Below are 17,822 nucleotides of genomic sequence, written 5' to 3' on the forward strand. Positions count from 1 at the left end.
TCCCCTAGGTCGACTCAGCCTCAAATGAATACCCAGTGTGGTGTGTAAACATCGCCATTAGGGAGACAAGGGCGGTCGGGCGTGGTGCTGGCCACCCACCCCCTCCGCGTGTGCCGTGCCGGCCTTCATAGGTGCTCGCTAACAGCACTTGCCCCAACGGTCTGCTAAGGCTATACGTCAGTGTCCACGTGCTCATGCATTGGTTTCATGGGTTCGTACCAAGTGTGTTTGTTTGTGTAAATGCCCTACATACGGACGTGTGTGTGTTCACGTGTGTGCTCGTGCCTGTGTGTGTGCGCGTGTGTGTCTGCAGCTTCCCTTGGGTCCCTCCGAGCCCCTAGCCTCGTAAATAAATGCTAAATACTTGGGTAAACTTTCCCTGGTGTTTTAAAGGGGCCTCCCAGGTTCCTTTGTGGTATTCCCCCCTGCCACTCACCCTCCTAGATCCAATTGCGTTAGTTCCCAAGCAGAAAAAATAAAGAACAATCCTCATCTCGGAAGTGCTAAATCCTGAGTAATTAATGCCCAGTTAACTCCGCATTTAATGAGTTTAGAGCCTATAAAAGCTCTCCTAACACCCTTAAATTTGGAGGAAGTGTTTGTTTTTAAAGAAAATAATTAATTCACACGACCTTCTGTAGCCTTGGATCATGCACTTAAGAACAAATGAGGTGCCTTGTGTGTGTTAGCAGTATGCATCGAGATTGTAAGCAGGTAGAAAGACAGACATTACAGCAGATCTTAGAAGCTAAGCCAGGCTGTATTCTCATCCTGGTGAGTACTTTTAGCTTACGTTTTTATTCGGTTTTATTTTGGCCTGTGGTAAAACCCAAATGGGTAACAACTGAATGTACTATTTTCAATGGGGACCTGGTTTTAGCGAAACGTGGTTACTGTGGCGAACAAACGCGAGCAAAACAACACGCACGGACAAACGGTCGCAAGGTCAAAGTTCCCAACGGCAAAGGTCGCGCATCGACATCACGGTACCACCAGTGCAAAAAGAAATAAGGGCAGCCGAGCGCGTTGCACGCAAAAAAAAACAACCCCACGTTTTTAACTTTAAAGCCTGCAAAGCAGAGCGATCAGTAGCACGTACACTGCAAAGGAAATCCGAGTTCCCGAAAAAGTGATTTAAAGTAGGGCAAGGATGGTTAAGGATGTTTTTGCTTTGTTAACCCAAACGTTCTCGCTCCGTTATTCCAGAGATGAGGGGGAACTTTGCGCAGGAGCAGGGAGGAGAGGAACTTCTTAGGCTACGGGGAATTTACCTGCGGGATCAAACGATCCAGAAGGCATTTCGCGGCCTTATTTTTGTAACCGCTTTGATGATGAAGTCGGCCCGATGCTGTTCTTCTGCGTAGATCAAGATGGGGGGCGGGGTGGAGGGGTTTGGAGTCGATGAGTTTAAGTAAAGTTCACACCGATGATGGGTTCTGTCGGCGCATTTTGTACACTCCGTTCCACGGGAACGGCGGGACTTGGCCCTGCACAGGATTGTTCACCCGACGACGCTGGCGGGAGACGAAGCCCTCTCGAGCCGCAAACAATCCGGAGCTCCCTCTCACCCCCTGCCAGCCACCGGACATCCGAAACGCGCCGAGCGTCTCGCAAATTCTTATGCCGCACCGACTCGGACTCGCCTTCCCGTAAAATAACATGAAACTGTCCCTTTACCTTTCATTTATTTTTATTTACCACTTTACTTTCTTACGGGATTCCGTTTGCCGCACGGCAGTTTATTCTGCTCGGCCGGTGCTAGCCGCTGAGGGCACGTGACGGGATTCTCTTTTCACGTTCCTGTTGGCTCCCCCCCCCCTGCCACAGAGGTCGCAACCGGGTACCCGATACCCGTACCCTACCCAATACCCGGCTACCCGTACCCAGCTGGGTACCAGGGTCGCAAACGGGTAGCCGTTTGCGACCCTGGTGCGGCCGGGTACGGGTACGGGTAGGCCGTGAGTCACTGGTGAGTCACCGTTTGTCACTCATTTCGAGTAGGGTACGGGTAGCGAACGGGAACCCGTACCCGGCCGGGTACGGGTTCCCGTTCGCTTCCCTGGTGCGGCCGGTTACGGGTGCGAGTAAGGAATCAAAACCCGTTTGCGACCTCTGCCCTGCCATAACTGTTGCCATCCCGCCATAACGTCGCACCGACGGCGCACTATATTGATGGGCTGAAAATGTCAGACTGACTGATTGTAGGGCCCCATGGACGGCAGAGAGGAGTGGGGCGATGCAACGCGTTTGTCACTCGCTCGGGCTGCACCAAGTCTTGGTAGTGGCTGTATATGGGAATTGTTGGTCCTTGTTGGCGAGATGTTAACTACCACGCCTGGTACGCAGGAGGTCGTGGGTTTGAGCCTGACCCTGACGCCTGCTGTGTATTTGGAGTTTGCGTGTCTCTCTCCCCATGGTCATGTTGATATCTCTTCGATTTTTCCCTCCACATTTAGTGTTTGGTTGCTCGAAATGTCCACGTGATAAGCCACTTCATTGAGCAATCAATTGTGGCCAGGTCGCTTCTGAAAAAGAACGATATAGCTCAGTGGGCCCGGTAAATATATATAGAATTAATGTACAGCGTTTTGGGATGCTATTAGCATGAATCTTTTTCATACGGCCGATGTAGATGCAGTGCAACAACTACAGTTTCGAATTGAGGTGGCCAAGCCCAGATAGCGACGTCAGGAGCCAGCGGAGTGTATCGCTGTGATGTCTCCTTCGTATGTGTGGATCGGGGCATTGCGTCATTATGCGTTGATGACCACAGTCGCACACTGCAGAGTGCGAATGACGCGATATAAAATGAAAGTATTATTCTTATTCATATTCTTGGTTCTTTCGGTAAAGTCACGTAGAAGGGAAATAATAAAATAAAATAAATATAAAACAATAAAATTCTCACGACGTTTCGACTGCAACATGACATCACATTGATCAAAGATGGAAATTATACTGGCTGTTAATGATTTCCAATCATAGTTGGGGTGTATTACGATGTTTATTTCTCTACTGGAAGCCAATTTTTAGCTTAATATTTTTTTTACAAATGTGATCGATGTGTGCAGCGAAAGATGGCTTGAGATTGAAGATGACACCTAGGTATTTCAACTTGCTGACAAGTTTAGTTTGTTGAGAGTCAAATGCCATACTTAGAAGAGTGACCTCCAAAGGAAGGGTCAGTTGTATTGATGCTCAGTAGAGACTCTCTCCCTCTGGGTGTCTCAGTGAGACTCTCACCCCTCTGGGTGTCTCAGTGAGTCTCTCCCCTCTGGGTGTCTCAGTGAGTCTCTCTCCCCTCTGGGTGTCTCAGTGAGTCTCTCTCCCCTCTGGGTGTCTCAGTAGATACTCTCTCCCCTCTGGGTGTCTCAGTGAGACTCTCTCCCCTCTGGGTGTCTCAGTGAGACTCTCTCCCCTCTGGGTGTCTCAGTGAGACTCTCTCCCCTCTGGGTGACTCAGTAGAGACTCTCTCCCCTCTGGGTGTCTCAGTGAGACTCTCTCCCCTCTGGGTGACTCAGTAGAGACTCTCTCCCCTCTGGGTGTCTCAGTGGAAACTCTTTCTCCTCTGGGTGTCTCAGTAGAGACTTCGCTCTGCGTTTAGTTGCATAGTTTCCCACCACATGATGAGCACATCCAGATAAGTATCTCTTGCAATGGCGATCTGGCACTATCCACTCTCTGGCACTATCCACTCTCTGGCACGATCTGGCACTATATACAAGGCAAATTGATGCATTTCATCAACACAGGATAGAGTTGAACACTCTGTGTTTCATTTCAAAATGACGCACGATTCATTTGAAGGGAGCGCGATTGATTTTGCAAGTGTGCGTTCGATTTCGATGCCGCAAACCTTTGTGAACTTATCAAATAGTTTCGGAGTGAATCACACTCATCTTTCTCAATTGGGGATTCATGATTTGGATCCCATACGTTCATTGAACCCACTCGGTCCACATCTCCTCCTTGACTCCCCTTCCCCACTCGGTGTTTGTTCAACCGACCCCATGCAGGGACAATGTGAAACACATGCGACGGAACGCGAGCGCGCTCGCATACGCGCTCACCACGCACTCGCTCGCAAGCACGTTCACCGCACTCATCACACTCGCGCACTCGCTTGCACACACGCTCACCACGCTCACCACGCACTCGCTCGCACACACGCTCACCACACACGCGCACTCGCTCGCTCACCATGCACGCGCTTGCTCGCACACACGCTCACCATGCACATGCACTCGCTTGCACGCACGCACGCTCACCACTCGGTCGCTTGTGTAAGATTACATGTTTTTAAGTATGCATAAATGTAGAATGCAACGGGTTCACTTAACTCCTCCATCCACTAGGGCTGCTACATTGACCACTTTTGAAGAAAAAAACTCTAATTTCGTTTCCCTGAATCGATACAAGTCCTCAAATCCTGTGAGGTTGTGAGGTAGCGAGTCAATTGCAACATTTAATCCGCTGAGCTTTGTAGCTCATAGGCAAGTGATGTTAGGAAGCACCTCTTAAGGCTCACGTCCATGCGCGCGTGCGCACACACGCAAGGAACACATGCACAGACCCCTGGCCAAGAAGCAATTGTAAATCTGGCATAAAGTTCAAAACACAAAATCCTATCTCAGCTGCGTGCCGTTCCACCCCCCCGTCCCCCGCTCCGCCCCGCAGCCATAAAATCACTGGGATCTGTGCTTTCCAGTGGGGCCCCCGTCACATTGGCAAAGGGGCTTGTTGATGCGTTAAGGTTCGCGTGGCGCTGGCGTGGGATTAGCTTGGCGATTCCAAACCCGTAGCCGCATCGCGATGCGCAAGCGCGGTCGTTCTCTGGGGCGTGCGCGCGCGCATTCTTTTTTTTATCTTTCTCCTCGTTATACTAATAGGGTTTTCCCCTTTTTTCTGGCAACAAAACTGACACCTTTTGCAAGGAATCATGCTTACATTAACCACAATACTTGCAGTCAAATGCAAACAAAAAACAATACTCTGATAATTTTTTGTTTGCATTTGACTGCAAGTATTGTGGTTAATGTAAGCATGATTGCTTGCAAAAGGTGTCAGTTTTGTTGCCAGAAAAAAGGGGAAAAACCCTATTAGTATATTTTGGTACTGGCAAAGGAGGTCCCATGAGATTTCTCCTCGTTATTGTGTCTCCCGTAAACAGAATTAGACGGATTTCGGAGCGTTGTGAAATGTCGCGTAAACTGTGTACAGTAAAACCTTGGATTGCGAGTAACTTGGTCTGCGAGTGTTTTGCAAGACGAGCACAATTTTTAAATAAATATTAATTTGTTAAACGACCGAGGTCTTGCAATACGAGTAGTACGCGCATACGCTTTGTCTGCCGAGCGTCACGTGATCACAACTGATATACGAGTGCTTTGATATACGAGTGCTTTGGATTTCAAACACGTTTCCAGAACGAATTATGCTCGCAATCCAAGGTTTTACTGTATGCGCAAATCTCAGCGGTGCTAAGACGGACGTTTGCACCGTTTGCCGGCGGGAATGTAACAGTTCGCCCCTTTTGCGCGGTCTGATGAGTTTGCACAATTCGGAGTGTGCGTGATTCGATCCCAAAAATAGATTAGTTAACTGGGCACATGCGTGACACTTTTCGAATCTGTCATGGCTGTGCCGGAGCAGTATGTGCACGCCGCAGCGTACGCGATCAGCCGTCGCACGTGCAATTCTATTCGAGCGTACATTTCAATCAAGGTATCGTCACATGCCAAGGTTTCGGCAGAGTGCTGTTACCCGCTGCCAATCGAAACGGTGTCACCCGGATTGGAGGCCTGAAAGATATTTCCATGCTTACTCATTGGAGTGCTAACATCGTGCTTTGCATGAACAGAGAAAAAAAAAGAGAGATGAAAAATAATAATAGGTAACTATTTTCCCCATGGTCTGTCTCGTCTGTGTCGTCTCTTAGACTTTGCTAGCCTCAGGGGTTCTTATGCGTTGTGTATACGTTGTGTAAATCATAAATAATGAATCCATTCGTGACAAGGCAGTTTAATTTCCACAGCAGAGTCAAAACGTCGGCGTTAGACCGTCATCTAAACGGTCTGCAGCCCAAAAACGTCAGAGCGATTTTCTGCTCATGAACAGAGGCGGTGCTTATCTCCTGCTGACAGTTTCTGAGCCAGTGGTGGAAATTCCACATTCCTTTGGCGGGGGTGGGGTCGGTGAGTCTATCCTTAGGGCAACCACACTTGATTTTCCCCACAAAGTGGTAATCGTTTTATCGACCCCAGAGGGATTATGGTCCGAATCAACCACCAGTGAGCGTCTCCCTCTACGCTGAGCGACCTGGCCGGTTAGAGCACAGTGCAGCTGCTACAATGAAGGCCTAGCGGAGAGCATCCCCACAGCCAACCGCTCCCATGGAGTGGCAGCCACAGCAGGGGAAGTGTCCAAAAGGACAGCGGCACGCACACACATGCACACACGCACGCACACACACACACGCACGCACACACGCACACGCACGCACACACGCACACACGCACACAAAGATCCCCCGTATAGCCTTAACAGACTGTAGGGGCAAGTGCTGTTAGCGAGCACCTATGAAGGCCGGAACGGTACACGAGGGGGTGGGTGGTCAGCACCACGCCCGACCGCCTTTGTCTCCTTAGCGACGATGTTTACACACCGCACCAGGTACTCATTTGAGGCTGAGTCGACACACGCACACACACACACACGCACGTGCACGCACGCACACGCACACACGCACACACGCACACGGGGATTGTGGGTTAAACACAAATATTCTTTATTTTACTTGTATTGCTCTCCCATCCAAACCGCTAGCCAGGGCCGCAATCCAGTTTAGCTTCTGAGGTGAGAGACATTGTCACACCCGTTGTGGTCCGAGGGCAATTGGGCAGCACGAGGAGATGTTTGAATTGGCCGGTGGCCATTCGGTCTTTGCGTCGGTGGACGGGGGAGGGGCGGTGGAGGGCGGCGTTGCTGTGTGCGGTTGTTTTTGTTTTGTGTTCTTTTTTTTTGCCGCGCGCCAAATCCCCCATCGCCTCGACTCGACCGCCGTCATTCTCATTCAGATAAATTCGACCTCCCCCCCCCGCGCCATCCCCCTCCTCCTCCTCCTCCCCCCCGCCCTCGCGATCCGACCCTCAAACTCACCCCGGTCGTCCACCCACACGAAGAGTGGAAGAAGTCGTAAATCGACCTGGGTTTTTTGTTGCTCGCGGCCGGACCGCCACGCTTAATCATCGATCGCTATTTACGCCCGGGCCCCTCTCTGTCCTGGGATCTTGAGGAACGTGCGATAAAGGGGGGGGGGGGGGGGCGGGGGGGGGGCCTTTGTGTGTGGGAAAGAGACAACCCCCCTGGTGAATGCGGAGACGACACCACATGCCTCCCGACACCCCCCAGAAACGCCTCCCCAAAGCCTCACCGTCTCTTGTTTTTTGTTTGCTGAGAGATGGTGAGCAGAGAGGCTGCTCGCACGGTGCTCCAATGCCACCCGTGCGTGTCCCGTTGTGGTCATTTGTTTGTTGGGAAAAACGAGCGGGACTTGGGTTAGACGCGGCATTATGAGGTTTGACGGCTGGTCATGCAAACGAATTATGGAGTGGCAGCCAAAAGGACACCACACGTCATCGCAAGACTTTTTTGAGATGACAATGGCTTGGGAAGGCCTTCATCCAGCAGTGGATAGATTATGTTTGATGATTCATAATGCCTTTGGGGGCAACGTGGCACAGCAGTTAGCATCCTGCGCCATGCTCAAGGGTTGCTAAACGAAAGTAAAGCGCCAACCGTTTCCAGGATCGATTATATTTATCGGTAACGAAAGGCAGGGATCTGTCGTCGATTCCAGCGGGATTTCACTGATGTCTCGCGCGGACGCACAGACGGCACGGCACGTGCAACTCCTGATTGGCCGGCGGTAGGCCAATGGGAACCTATCGGTGCTAACGATGACGTCGCGGAGTCTTTAACGTGCACATCACGTTGGACGCTTTGGTCATTTCCTACGGTGAAACTTCCCGGGCGATGGCTTCAGCAGGAAACCAAGAACGGACTCCATTCAAACGTGCTCAGTGGCAAGCACGCGGAGCGCAAGTCTTTCACGGTCACTCCCGGTGCCTCGAACCAATTAGCTCTCTTCGTCACCGCATCGTTCTTACCGTTGCCAGAACCGTGGTCGACCGCATCGCACGCTTTCAGACGCGCTTTCTGCGGCCGTCTGGAAGGCTCTTCCTTCCGACATTAGGAAGCCACTGGAGTAATGCACTTTAAATCTAGATGGCAAAACTCACTTGTTTGAAACCGCTTTTTGTGTGTTAGTTTGTTGTCCTCCCCCTCTCTCCCCCCCGGCACCTCCAATTAGCGCGGTTGGCTACGTACGGTACGAAAGAAGCTCGACGTCCGTGAGCACGGCTACGTTAATCCAGCGGCTGTTGGGACAGCCGTTCCCCTCTGCGTTGAGAGTGACGGAGCGAATGTGTGCGTCTCTCTGTGCCAGCTGCGTTACTACTGTAGCCTCAGCACCCCCGACTTGAGGCGGACCCTCTACAACCTGCGGGACCTGCTCGAGAGCAAGCTCGGGGTGCCCGCGTACGTAGCGCGCCCCTTCGTCACCACACACAGACCTCGCCGCCACCACTAGCACCACCACCACTAGCATCACCACTAGCACCACCACCACTCGCACCACCACCAGGATCACCACCACTAGCACCACCACCAGCATCACCACTATTAGCACAACCACCACTAGTATCACCACCACCACTAGCACCACCACCACTAGCATCACCACCACTAGCATCACCACCACCAGCCCCAACACTAGCATCACCACCACTAGCACCACCGCCACGAGCACCACCACCAGCAGCACCACCACTAGCACCACCACCACTCGCACCACCACCACGAGCACCACCACCAGCAGCATTACCACCACTAGTCCAATCACCACCAGCATCAAAGTCAAAGATCCCCCGTATAGCCTTAAGGGACTGTTGAGGCAAGTGCTGTTAGCGAGCACCTATGAAAGCTGGCACAGCACGCGAGGGGGTGGGTGGGCAGCACCACGCCCGACCGCCTTTGTCTCCCCAGTGGTGATGTTTACTACACACCGCATCAGGTACTCACCACAATTGTCACTGCCATCCACTAGCATCACCAGAACTATGAGCAAAAAGACAAAGATCCCCATATCGCCTTTGACAGACTGTTGGAGCAAGTGCTGTTATCATAATAACTAGCACCACCAGTACAATCATCAACGTCACCACCACCAGCACGACCACCACTCGCACCGTCACCTCCAGCAGCACCGCTGCCGCCCTCCAGCTTGGGACGGTTAACAACAAATTCACCAAAATAAAAAACGAATTAGCGGTGCGTTTAGGATAGTTGTGGAAAAGCGCAAACACCCAAGACTCGAGAGAGAGAGAGCCGAGCTGAGGCCCCCCGGAAGGGAAACACTCGCCGCTCTCGGCATGCGCGCACAGGCGCAGCAGCAGCAGCAGCAGTAGCAGCAGCAGTAGCAGCAGCAGCAGCAGCAGCCGACGCCGTCTTGTCTTTGTGCCGTCACCAGGAGCCGGCTGCGGCCCTCGGTGCCCCAGGGCTCTTCGGTGGCCTCCCCGGAATCCGGCGGCGGAGCCCGGCAGCGCGTCCTGTCCATCAGCGCTCCCCTCGGTGTCAACGGTGAGAAGGAAGGAGGGACTTCGGGCTCCGCCGCCGCCGCCACCGCCGCCGCCACCGCCGCCACCCCAAAGAAGTCGGACCGAGGCATGGTGGAGTGGATCAAGACTTTGACGGAAGCCGACAAACCCTCGGCTGACCGACCAACGGGCGCCCTCAACGGAGGCTCCGCCGATGCACACGCTGCACCCGCCACGCGGTTACACCCAGCGGATGAGGCTGACACACCACCACCAGCAGTGACGGCAGCGGTGACGACAGCGGCCTCAACAGCATCGGACACAGCAGCAGGGCCCGCAACGCCAGCAGCAGCAGCAGCAACAGCGACAGGAAGCGGCAACGTTTCGTCGTCGACGGCTGGACTCGGCAGCCCGGATACGGAAAGCGCGCGGGACAAGACGTTCCCGAAGCCGCGGCTTTACTACCACCACCCGGCGTCGCAGCGGGTGCAGGAGTTTGTGGCGACGGGCCAGGCGGAGGGAGCGTGGGCCGTCGGGCCGCACGGCGGCGGCGGCGGCGCCGGCGAAGAAGAGGAGGGGGAGGAGGTGGAGGCGGCGGTGGAGGCGGACAGCGACGAGACGGTGCTGGGCGCGCTGGACGCCGAGGAGCTGGCGCTCGTGCACTCGGAGCTCGACGAGTTCACGCGGCGCGTGCACGCGCTCAGCGTGAACGCGGCGCCGTTCCGCCGGCACCGCGGAAGCGAGGCCGCCGAGCCTTGAGCCGCGTCTCGACGGCACGTGGCGGCGAGAGGCGCCGCCGGTGGCGGTGGTCGTAACCGAGGAGCGGTCCGGTGGAGTTGGTGGCGCCCCACCGCACCGTCGCTTTGTCGTTTCTTCTTGCGCCGTCGACGGGCATTCGTTCTCGTCTGCTCTTGCAAGGCTCGTCAACGCCGTGATTTTTTGTTTTTACGTCTTCTTCTTCTTTGTACACGGTTGATTACGTCCCGCAGTCACCTCGTCCACCATCCGCGATTCGTAATTGGTTCGGCCGCGGCAACGATCTGACCAAATTTGTGTCGTCAAAACCCTCTGCCACCCGACTGCATCCCAACAGGATTAATTGTCACGTGAACGGGTTGCTTAGCGCGCCAATTGTTGTTGTTTTGGCTCGCATCGATAAGTTCAAGCACAAAGCAATTGTGGGATGCAATTCGCATGCATGATGCTATGTAAGATTAAATTATCATTAACTAGATTCTGCGTTTTGTTTGAAACTACGCCAAACAGGATAAGATTGGAGAAAGCTATAATAACTGCGTCACTTGATGGGGTTTCTTAAATAGGTACCTAAATATTGCCTTCCAATGCGTTAAGTTAATCACCTAATCCATTTTTAGACGTGACAAAGAATTCTGATATTCGGTGGGTAAACAAGCGTAATAATAATGAAAAATTTGAATCAAAGATATTCCCCCTGTTACACATTTTACACAATCTGAAAGTGCCATCACCACCATCCATGGTTAAACATTTGCTCTGCTACAGTCAACGTGTCCTACAAGGACGGTTCTTACAGTCTCATCGTCAACATATTCTGCCTCGAGTTCTTCCCCTTGGTCTCTGACCTCTGCCCTCCTCCTCCACCCTGCACACCACTCGTCCCACCCATCACCACCTCCTCCACCCAGCACACCACGTGTCCCACCCATCACCACCTCCTGCACCCTGCACACCACGCGTCCCACCCATCACTACCTCCTGCACCCTGCACACCACGTGTCCCACCCATCACCACCTCCTCCACCCTGCACACCACCCGTCCCACCCACCACCACCTCCTCCACCCTGCACACCACTCGTCCCACCCATCAACACCTCCTGCACCCTGCACACCACGTGTCCCACCCACCACCACCTCCTGCACCCTGCACACCACACGCCCCACCCATCACTACCTCCTCCACCCTGCACACCACTCGTCCCACCCACCACCTCCTGCACCCTGCACACCACTCGTCCCACCCATCACCACCTCCTCCACCCTGCACACCACTCGTCCCACCCATCACCACCTCCTCCACCCTGCACACCACTCGTCCCACCCATCACCACTTCCTGCACCCTGCACACCACTCGTCCCACCCATCACCACTTCCTGCACCCTGCACACCACTCGTCCCACCCATCACCATCTCCACCACCCTGCACACCACGCGTCCCACCCATCACCACCTCCTCCACCCTGCACACCACTCGTCCCACCCATCACCACTTCCTGCACCCTGCACACCACGCGTCCCACCCATCACAACCTCCCCCCCTCTCTGGAACACACTTTCCTACCACATTCTATTCCGAACCTCCCAAGTTGCTTACCCTATCCCACCTCCTCCACCGTGCACACCACGTGTCCCACCCATCACTACCTCCTCTCTCCAATTACATGCATAATGCAAAACTTGCCATGCTCAAATTCTCGACTTATATAAGATGCTTAGCCTATCTCGCCTGCCATGAAATTCCCAAAATCTTCCACGTGTTTCCACATTGATTTAGAAAACATTTAAACATGAATACCCGTAACATGGCCTCGCAGAGTATACAATTTACTGCAGGATGTACAAAATAATTAAAGTGTGCAAGTCGATGCACAACTAAAAAGTTTAAGGAGCTGCATCTTTCCCGTGGCTTAGGACGGCAGCAAGTCTGCTTTTAATGCGAGTGCCGAGATTTTATTGAGCCGCACGTGAAACAGAGTGGCGTATACACGCCAGTGCGCTATAATTGGGGGGGGATAACTCTGAATTGAAGAATCTACCGCTTGCGGTGTATATATGCCCAGTTCCAAGTACCCGATCACGAATGCTGTGCGCGGTGGTGTCCATCGCAGAGATATTGGGCTACGTTGATGATGTATTGTTTCGGCTAGAGCCGTCCGTGGCTGAGCTCAGGAAATTATTCAGAATATTTTATTCAGTCTTTATTTATCCTGGAGAAATCCGATGAGCTATAAAGCTCTTTTTCACAGATGCCCAGTTGTGGTGGGTGAGAAAGTTACAACAACAGACGATACAAAAAAAAAACGATTGGAGTGCAAAGTATAGGAAATGCAAGAAAATAACGAAACATAAATCTGTAAAGCTGACAAAGTGGAAAGTACAATTACAAAATAATATCAATTCCTGCCGATTTTTCAACAATAAATGCAAGCTTGGACAAGGCAGCACATCAACAGCAACAACAGTCCCAGGCCAAGGGGTGGGTGGCCAGCACCACGCCCGACCGCCTTTGTCTCCCCAGTGGCGATGTTTGCACACCGCACCAGGCACTCATTTGAGGCTGACTCGACCTAGGGGAGGCCCAAGGCACGGTAATCGTCACCGGTGTTGGCCGTGAGCGGGAGTGGAACTCGGGTCGCCGGGTTCGTAGCGCAGCGTAGCGCTAACCGCGACCCACAAACGCTCCCCACTAAAGTCACACGCAGAGACAACAAAGATCCCCCGTATAGCCTTAACAGACTGTAGGGGCAAGTGCTGTTAGCGAGCACCTATGAAGGCCAGAACGGTACACGAACGAGGGGGTGGGTGGGTGACCAGTACCACCGCACCAGGTACTCATTTAAGGCTGAGTCGACCTAGGGGAGGCCCAGGACCGGTTCAGATAATTGTCACTGGTGTTAGCCGTGAGAGGGAATCGAACCCGGGTCGCTAGGTTCATAGCGCAGCGCGCTAACCGCTACACTACCGCTCCTACGCAGAGACGCACACACAGAGACGCACACACGACGACAACAACGCCCGCCGTTCGCCACCACGGTGCGTGTGACCAGGCCTCAGTGCACGCGCTCACACACGCGCACGTACATCCGCCTGCGGAGTTGAGACGTACGAGTTGGACTTGGCAAACTGTGGGACAAGTTGGTTACCTCCCCCAAGGTACTTGTGGGCAGCGCGTTCTCCAAGCTTAACTCACGATTAATATTTCAATTTTAGCAGGTAAGGCCCCCAGTGAGTTATAGAGCTCTATTTCGGAAGCGACCTGGCCACAAATGATGGCTAAACGAAGTGGCTTATCGGGTGTAAATGTATAGCGGCCAAATGCTCTAAACGCGCGTTGGTTCAAAATGTGGAGGGGCAAACCGGAGGACCCAGAGAACTTGCAGACTCCAAATGTACAACAGGTATCGTCAGGGTCGGGATCGACCCCACGACCTCCTGTATACCGGGCGAGGTCGTTAACATCTCCTAGCCACCGTGCTCAATTCCCAAACGATGTTGGGGTGAACGAGGCTGGCGCGCAGGGCTCGCTGTGAATCGCCGTGTCAAGGAGCGGACACTTTGAGCGCGATGTTAATTTTTTGCACTCCTCCAAAACCAGGCGTTTGAGTTGACGTAACCGAAACAAGCCTCATTAGCGGGGTTGTTGGTTTGTTTGTTGTTGCTGTTGTTGTTATTGCTGTGTTCCATTACAACTGTGTACGCACACATCTGTTGATGTCAGTACACTTTTAATTTGTTTTAACCATGTAGGTATATGTCGTTTTTTTGTACTTTTCCGTAGCATGCACGCACAGAAAATTACGATTTTGACAGAGAATAATTAACGGTGGGCTTGTCCAATACATCTAGCTCAAGTAAGCGAAAGGCTTAGCGATTGTAATTTAAAAAGTAAATTCGTTTTAAGAAGTAGTATTTCTTGCTCCGTTTGTTCATCATTGCTTGACTAAATGTACTTTGTTTTCTGTACGGCGATCAAGTAGTATTCATTGATTCGATTTCTTATTTTTTTTTCTTCTGTTGGCCTCCGTCTTAACGCAGAGGGGATCGACTCTCCGGGTCTGTTGAGAATATTAATCCTTGTTCAGGATTGTGCAAAACATCGCCGCTGTTTGCACCGTGGAACTCCTAATACGATTCTCATTTGAGACGTTCACAGGTTATGTGCAGCGAGCTCAAGTGAACGCACTCTTGTGTTGAAGACGCCTTGATGACAACACAATCTGCTAGGAAATCCAAGTTAGGTTCATTGGTGCATGTGATTTCCCAACCTTCAGTGCTCTCAACCCCCACCGCAGTGCATTGAAACACAAATTAAGTTATTCTGAATTAGGCTATTACATGCTGCACACGCCTGATGATTAGTAAACATGTCCCCACACCCCGCGGAGGGAATTCATTCAGATTTGAGGAAGCCTTGTGTGCGGTTTGTACATGTGTGTACGAGGGATGAGTTTTTCATTTTACGAGAAAAAAGTACATAAGAATTCGTATGTATTTTTTTGATTTTGAAGGACATTTTTTTTATCGTGTTCAGATTTTGGGATGTTTGGATCGTTGACGTTACGTACAAATGTGAAAGGTCTTCGCGATAACAATCTTCGATAACAATCGTCGATAACAATCTGAAATAACAATCAATCATTGTCATCGATAACAATTGTTATCTATAACAATTGATGTCAATAACAATCGATAACAATCGTGACATCGCCTGGGACCACGAGGACTCCAATCTTGTACAGTCACATTCGTAATCAATGAAAATGACAACGTTCGGATCGTCCGAAATTTTCAATATCTCGGCCCCCTGTTCTTTTTTATCGGATTGATCCCAAAATCCGGAGCGCACATCCCCATCATGTACATACACGTGCCATACATACATGTGCCACGTGACGTAGAGGGCTCCGGCTCTTCAACTAGCGTCGTGTGTGTTGTAAAGCGTGTGCGCACACACGCGTGCATCCTGTGTGGTGCCGTAAGAGAGCGTCGATTGAAGTTGACATCGTCATCATTTCAATCGCTGCTCTCCTACCATCGCATCGGGAGAGGCGCGTTTAAACCCCATCCATCGGGCGAATGCAACGTGCAAGGGCTTATTTATGGATTTTAACGAGGAGGATTCATCATCGCGAGGACCGAGGCTTTTGGGAAATGGTGCATCGGCGTGTGGTGGGTCACAGCACAAAGATCCCCCCCTATAGCCTGAACAGAATTTTGGGGCAAGTGCTGTTAGCGAGCACCTATGAAGGCCGGCACAGCGCACGAAGGGGTGGGTGGCCAGCACCACGCCCGACCGCGTTTGTCACCCAAGTGCCGATGTTTACACACCGCACCCAGGTACTCGTGTTAGGCTGAGTCGACCTAGGAGAGGTCCAGGACCGATTCGGATAATCATCACCGGTGTTGGCCGTGAGCGGAAATCGAACTCGGGTCGCCGGATTCGTAGCGCAGCGTAGCGCTAACCGCTGCACCACCGCTCCCCATTTCTGCTGCCCTTCACACACACAGACACGTCTCCTGGCGACATCTTCCAAACAACACTCACAGAAGCAGGTGAAATTCGACAATGTCTACAAAAGACTGTTTCTCGTCCGGTCAGTTCAGGACAGGCCTCGAAACGGAAGTAATCTTTCGGTGTAAACAACCACTTGTTTTAGTTTTTAGCGATTTTTTTTTTCAAATCTTGGATCTGCACTTAGTGCGATTGCTGTGGACTGAATTCCGAGTGGAACGCCGACTCGGGCGTTGATCCCTTGGACCGTTCGAATCGTTGAGCACCACTTTGTGATAAATCCTCCCCACCCCCTCCCTCCCCCCCGTGTGGTCATCCTGTGGATAGACTCGCTCCCTTCCGCGAGAACGTGGAATTTCCACCACTGGCTCCAGGACCACCAGCAGAGCAGTGGTGAGCGCCGTTTTGAATCGCTCGTTTGAGCACAGGGACCGTTTGGCTCGGCTCCTTTGTTTTTTCTTCTTGGTTCTTTCGGTAAAGTCACGTAGAAGGAAAATAATAAAATAATAAAAATAAAAAATAAAATAATTCTCACGACGTTTCGGCCACAACGCAAGCAGCCGTCTTCAGGTGGAGAACAGGGCTGTCAAGTAGACAGAGTCTGAATGGCATGCTCCAGGCTTGGAGCGACTATAAATAGTCGCTGCTTGCGTTGTGGCCGAAACGTCGTGAGAATAATTTTATTGTTTTATTTTTATTATTTTATTATTTTCCTTCTACGTGACTTTACCGAAAGAACCAAGAAGATGAATCCCTGCAGTCACGAAAGCTTTAAATCCTTTGTTTTTCCTCGATTACATCGTCAGCAGCGGGATTGAAGACCTCCAAGCCATCGCGGTTATCTTCACGAGGACACATTGCTCAATCACCCTCGTGTTGAGGCCAAGATCTCCATTCCAAAAGAGGTCATCAAATTGGGCTTCTCTTAAATGCTTCACGTTCGCATTTTATATTTTATCTGCGCTCACCGCACACGGCGGATTTCTTCTCCTTATTTGCAACAACAACAAGAATAATCTAGATTTGACAGCAAGAATCCCGGGCTGGCGCTTCGTTCCAAACTGTCCCGAAGGAAACGGAGGCAGATCTATTTAACGTATTTAGCTGCCCTGGATTCTGTTTATTCAGCTTCCTGGTCGCCTATCCAAGCACTCCACAGGCCCAAATCTGTTTAAGCTTCCAAGAAGGTGTGATGGCGTCGGGTGCATAGGCGATGCACGATGCACGTTGCGTTGTGTACTAACATCGCTGCTGGACCTCCCTTGGATGGCGGGTCTGTGGATTCTTGCTTGAGCCGTTCGGGACAGTGGGAATCCTTCCGACTGACAAGCAGTCGTATTCCCAGCAGCATTGCGTGCACTCATGATTTAGTCAACGATCGTTCTCATGATGTGTGCACGCGTGTTGGAACTTCTCTCGCACCGTAATGTAGCCAACCGTGTTAATCGGGAGGTCCGGGGAAAGGGCAACAAACGAAATACAAAAAAAAATCGGTTCTGAAGAAATTAGTTTTGAACAGTATTATTATTTATGCTTACCATTGTAACTGCACACGCATAAGCACTGCTCGTCAAACTTGAATTCTATACCCTGCTTTTGATATACAACGTGGAGTGTATTGGGGCTGTGCATTTAACAAACAAACAAAAATCAAGATTAATAATAAACACCATTTTAAATGTCGGTGGTAACAGTTTGGAATGTTTTATTGTTATTGTTGCAACTTGTTTCTCTTTTGAACAAATTAAAATCCCCGTTGCTGCTGTCGTCAGAATGAGATGAGTCCTCGCGGAGCGGTCCGGCATTCAGCCGATCGCCTTCCTCTCGTCGGGAAACTGATCCCAGAGGGCCGCAGTGATGCTTCATTCAATCCCTGGCCCACGTGGCAAGGCG

The 17,822-nt window shown here is 51.6% G+C and overlaps 1 protein-coding gene across 1 annotated transcript in view; it reads left to right on the forward strand.

The window, feature by feature from the left end:
- The window catches only part of UVRAG (UV radiation resistance associated), a 93,567-nt gene extending 75,955 nt beyond the window's left edge, over positions 1-17,612 (forward strand). The window contains exons 14-15 of the mRNA XM_078614057.1: positions 8,507-8,598; positions 9,590-17,612. Coding sequence (XP_078470183.1) covers positions 8,507-8,598; positions 9,590-10,415 — 918 coding nt within the window. The 3' untranslated portion in view covers positions 10,416-17,612. The remainder of the gene's footprint in view (positions 1-8,506; positions 8,599-9,589) is intronic.
- The last annotated feature ends 210 nt before the right edge of the window (positions 17,613-17,822 follow it).

The sequence above is a fragment of the Lampetra planeri genome, chromosome 43, assembly GCF_965212315.1.
Source record: "Lampetra planeri chromosome 43, kcLamPlan1.2.h2, whole genome shotgun sequence".
Lineage (NCBI taxonomy): Eukaryota > Metazoa > Chordata > Hyperoartia > Petromyzontiformes > Petromyzontidae > Lampetra > Lampetra planeri.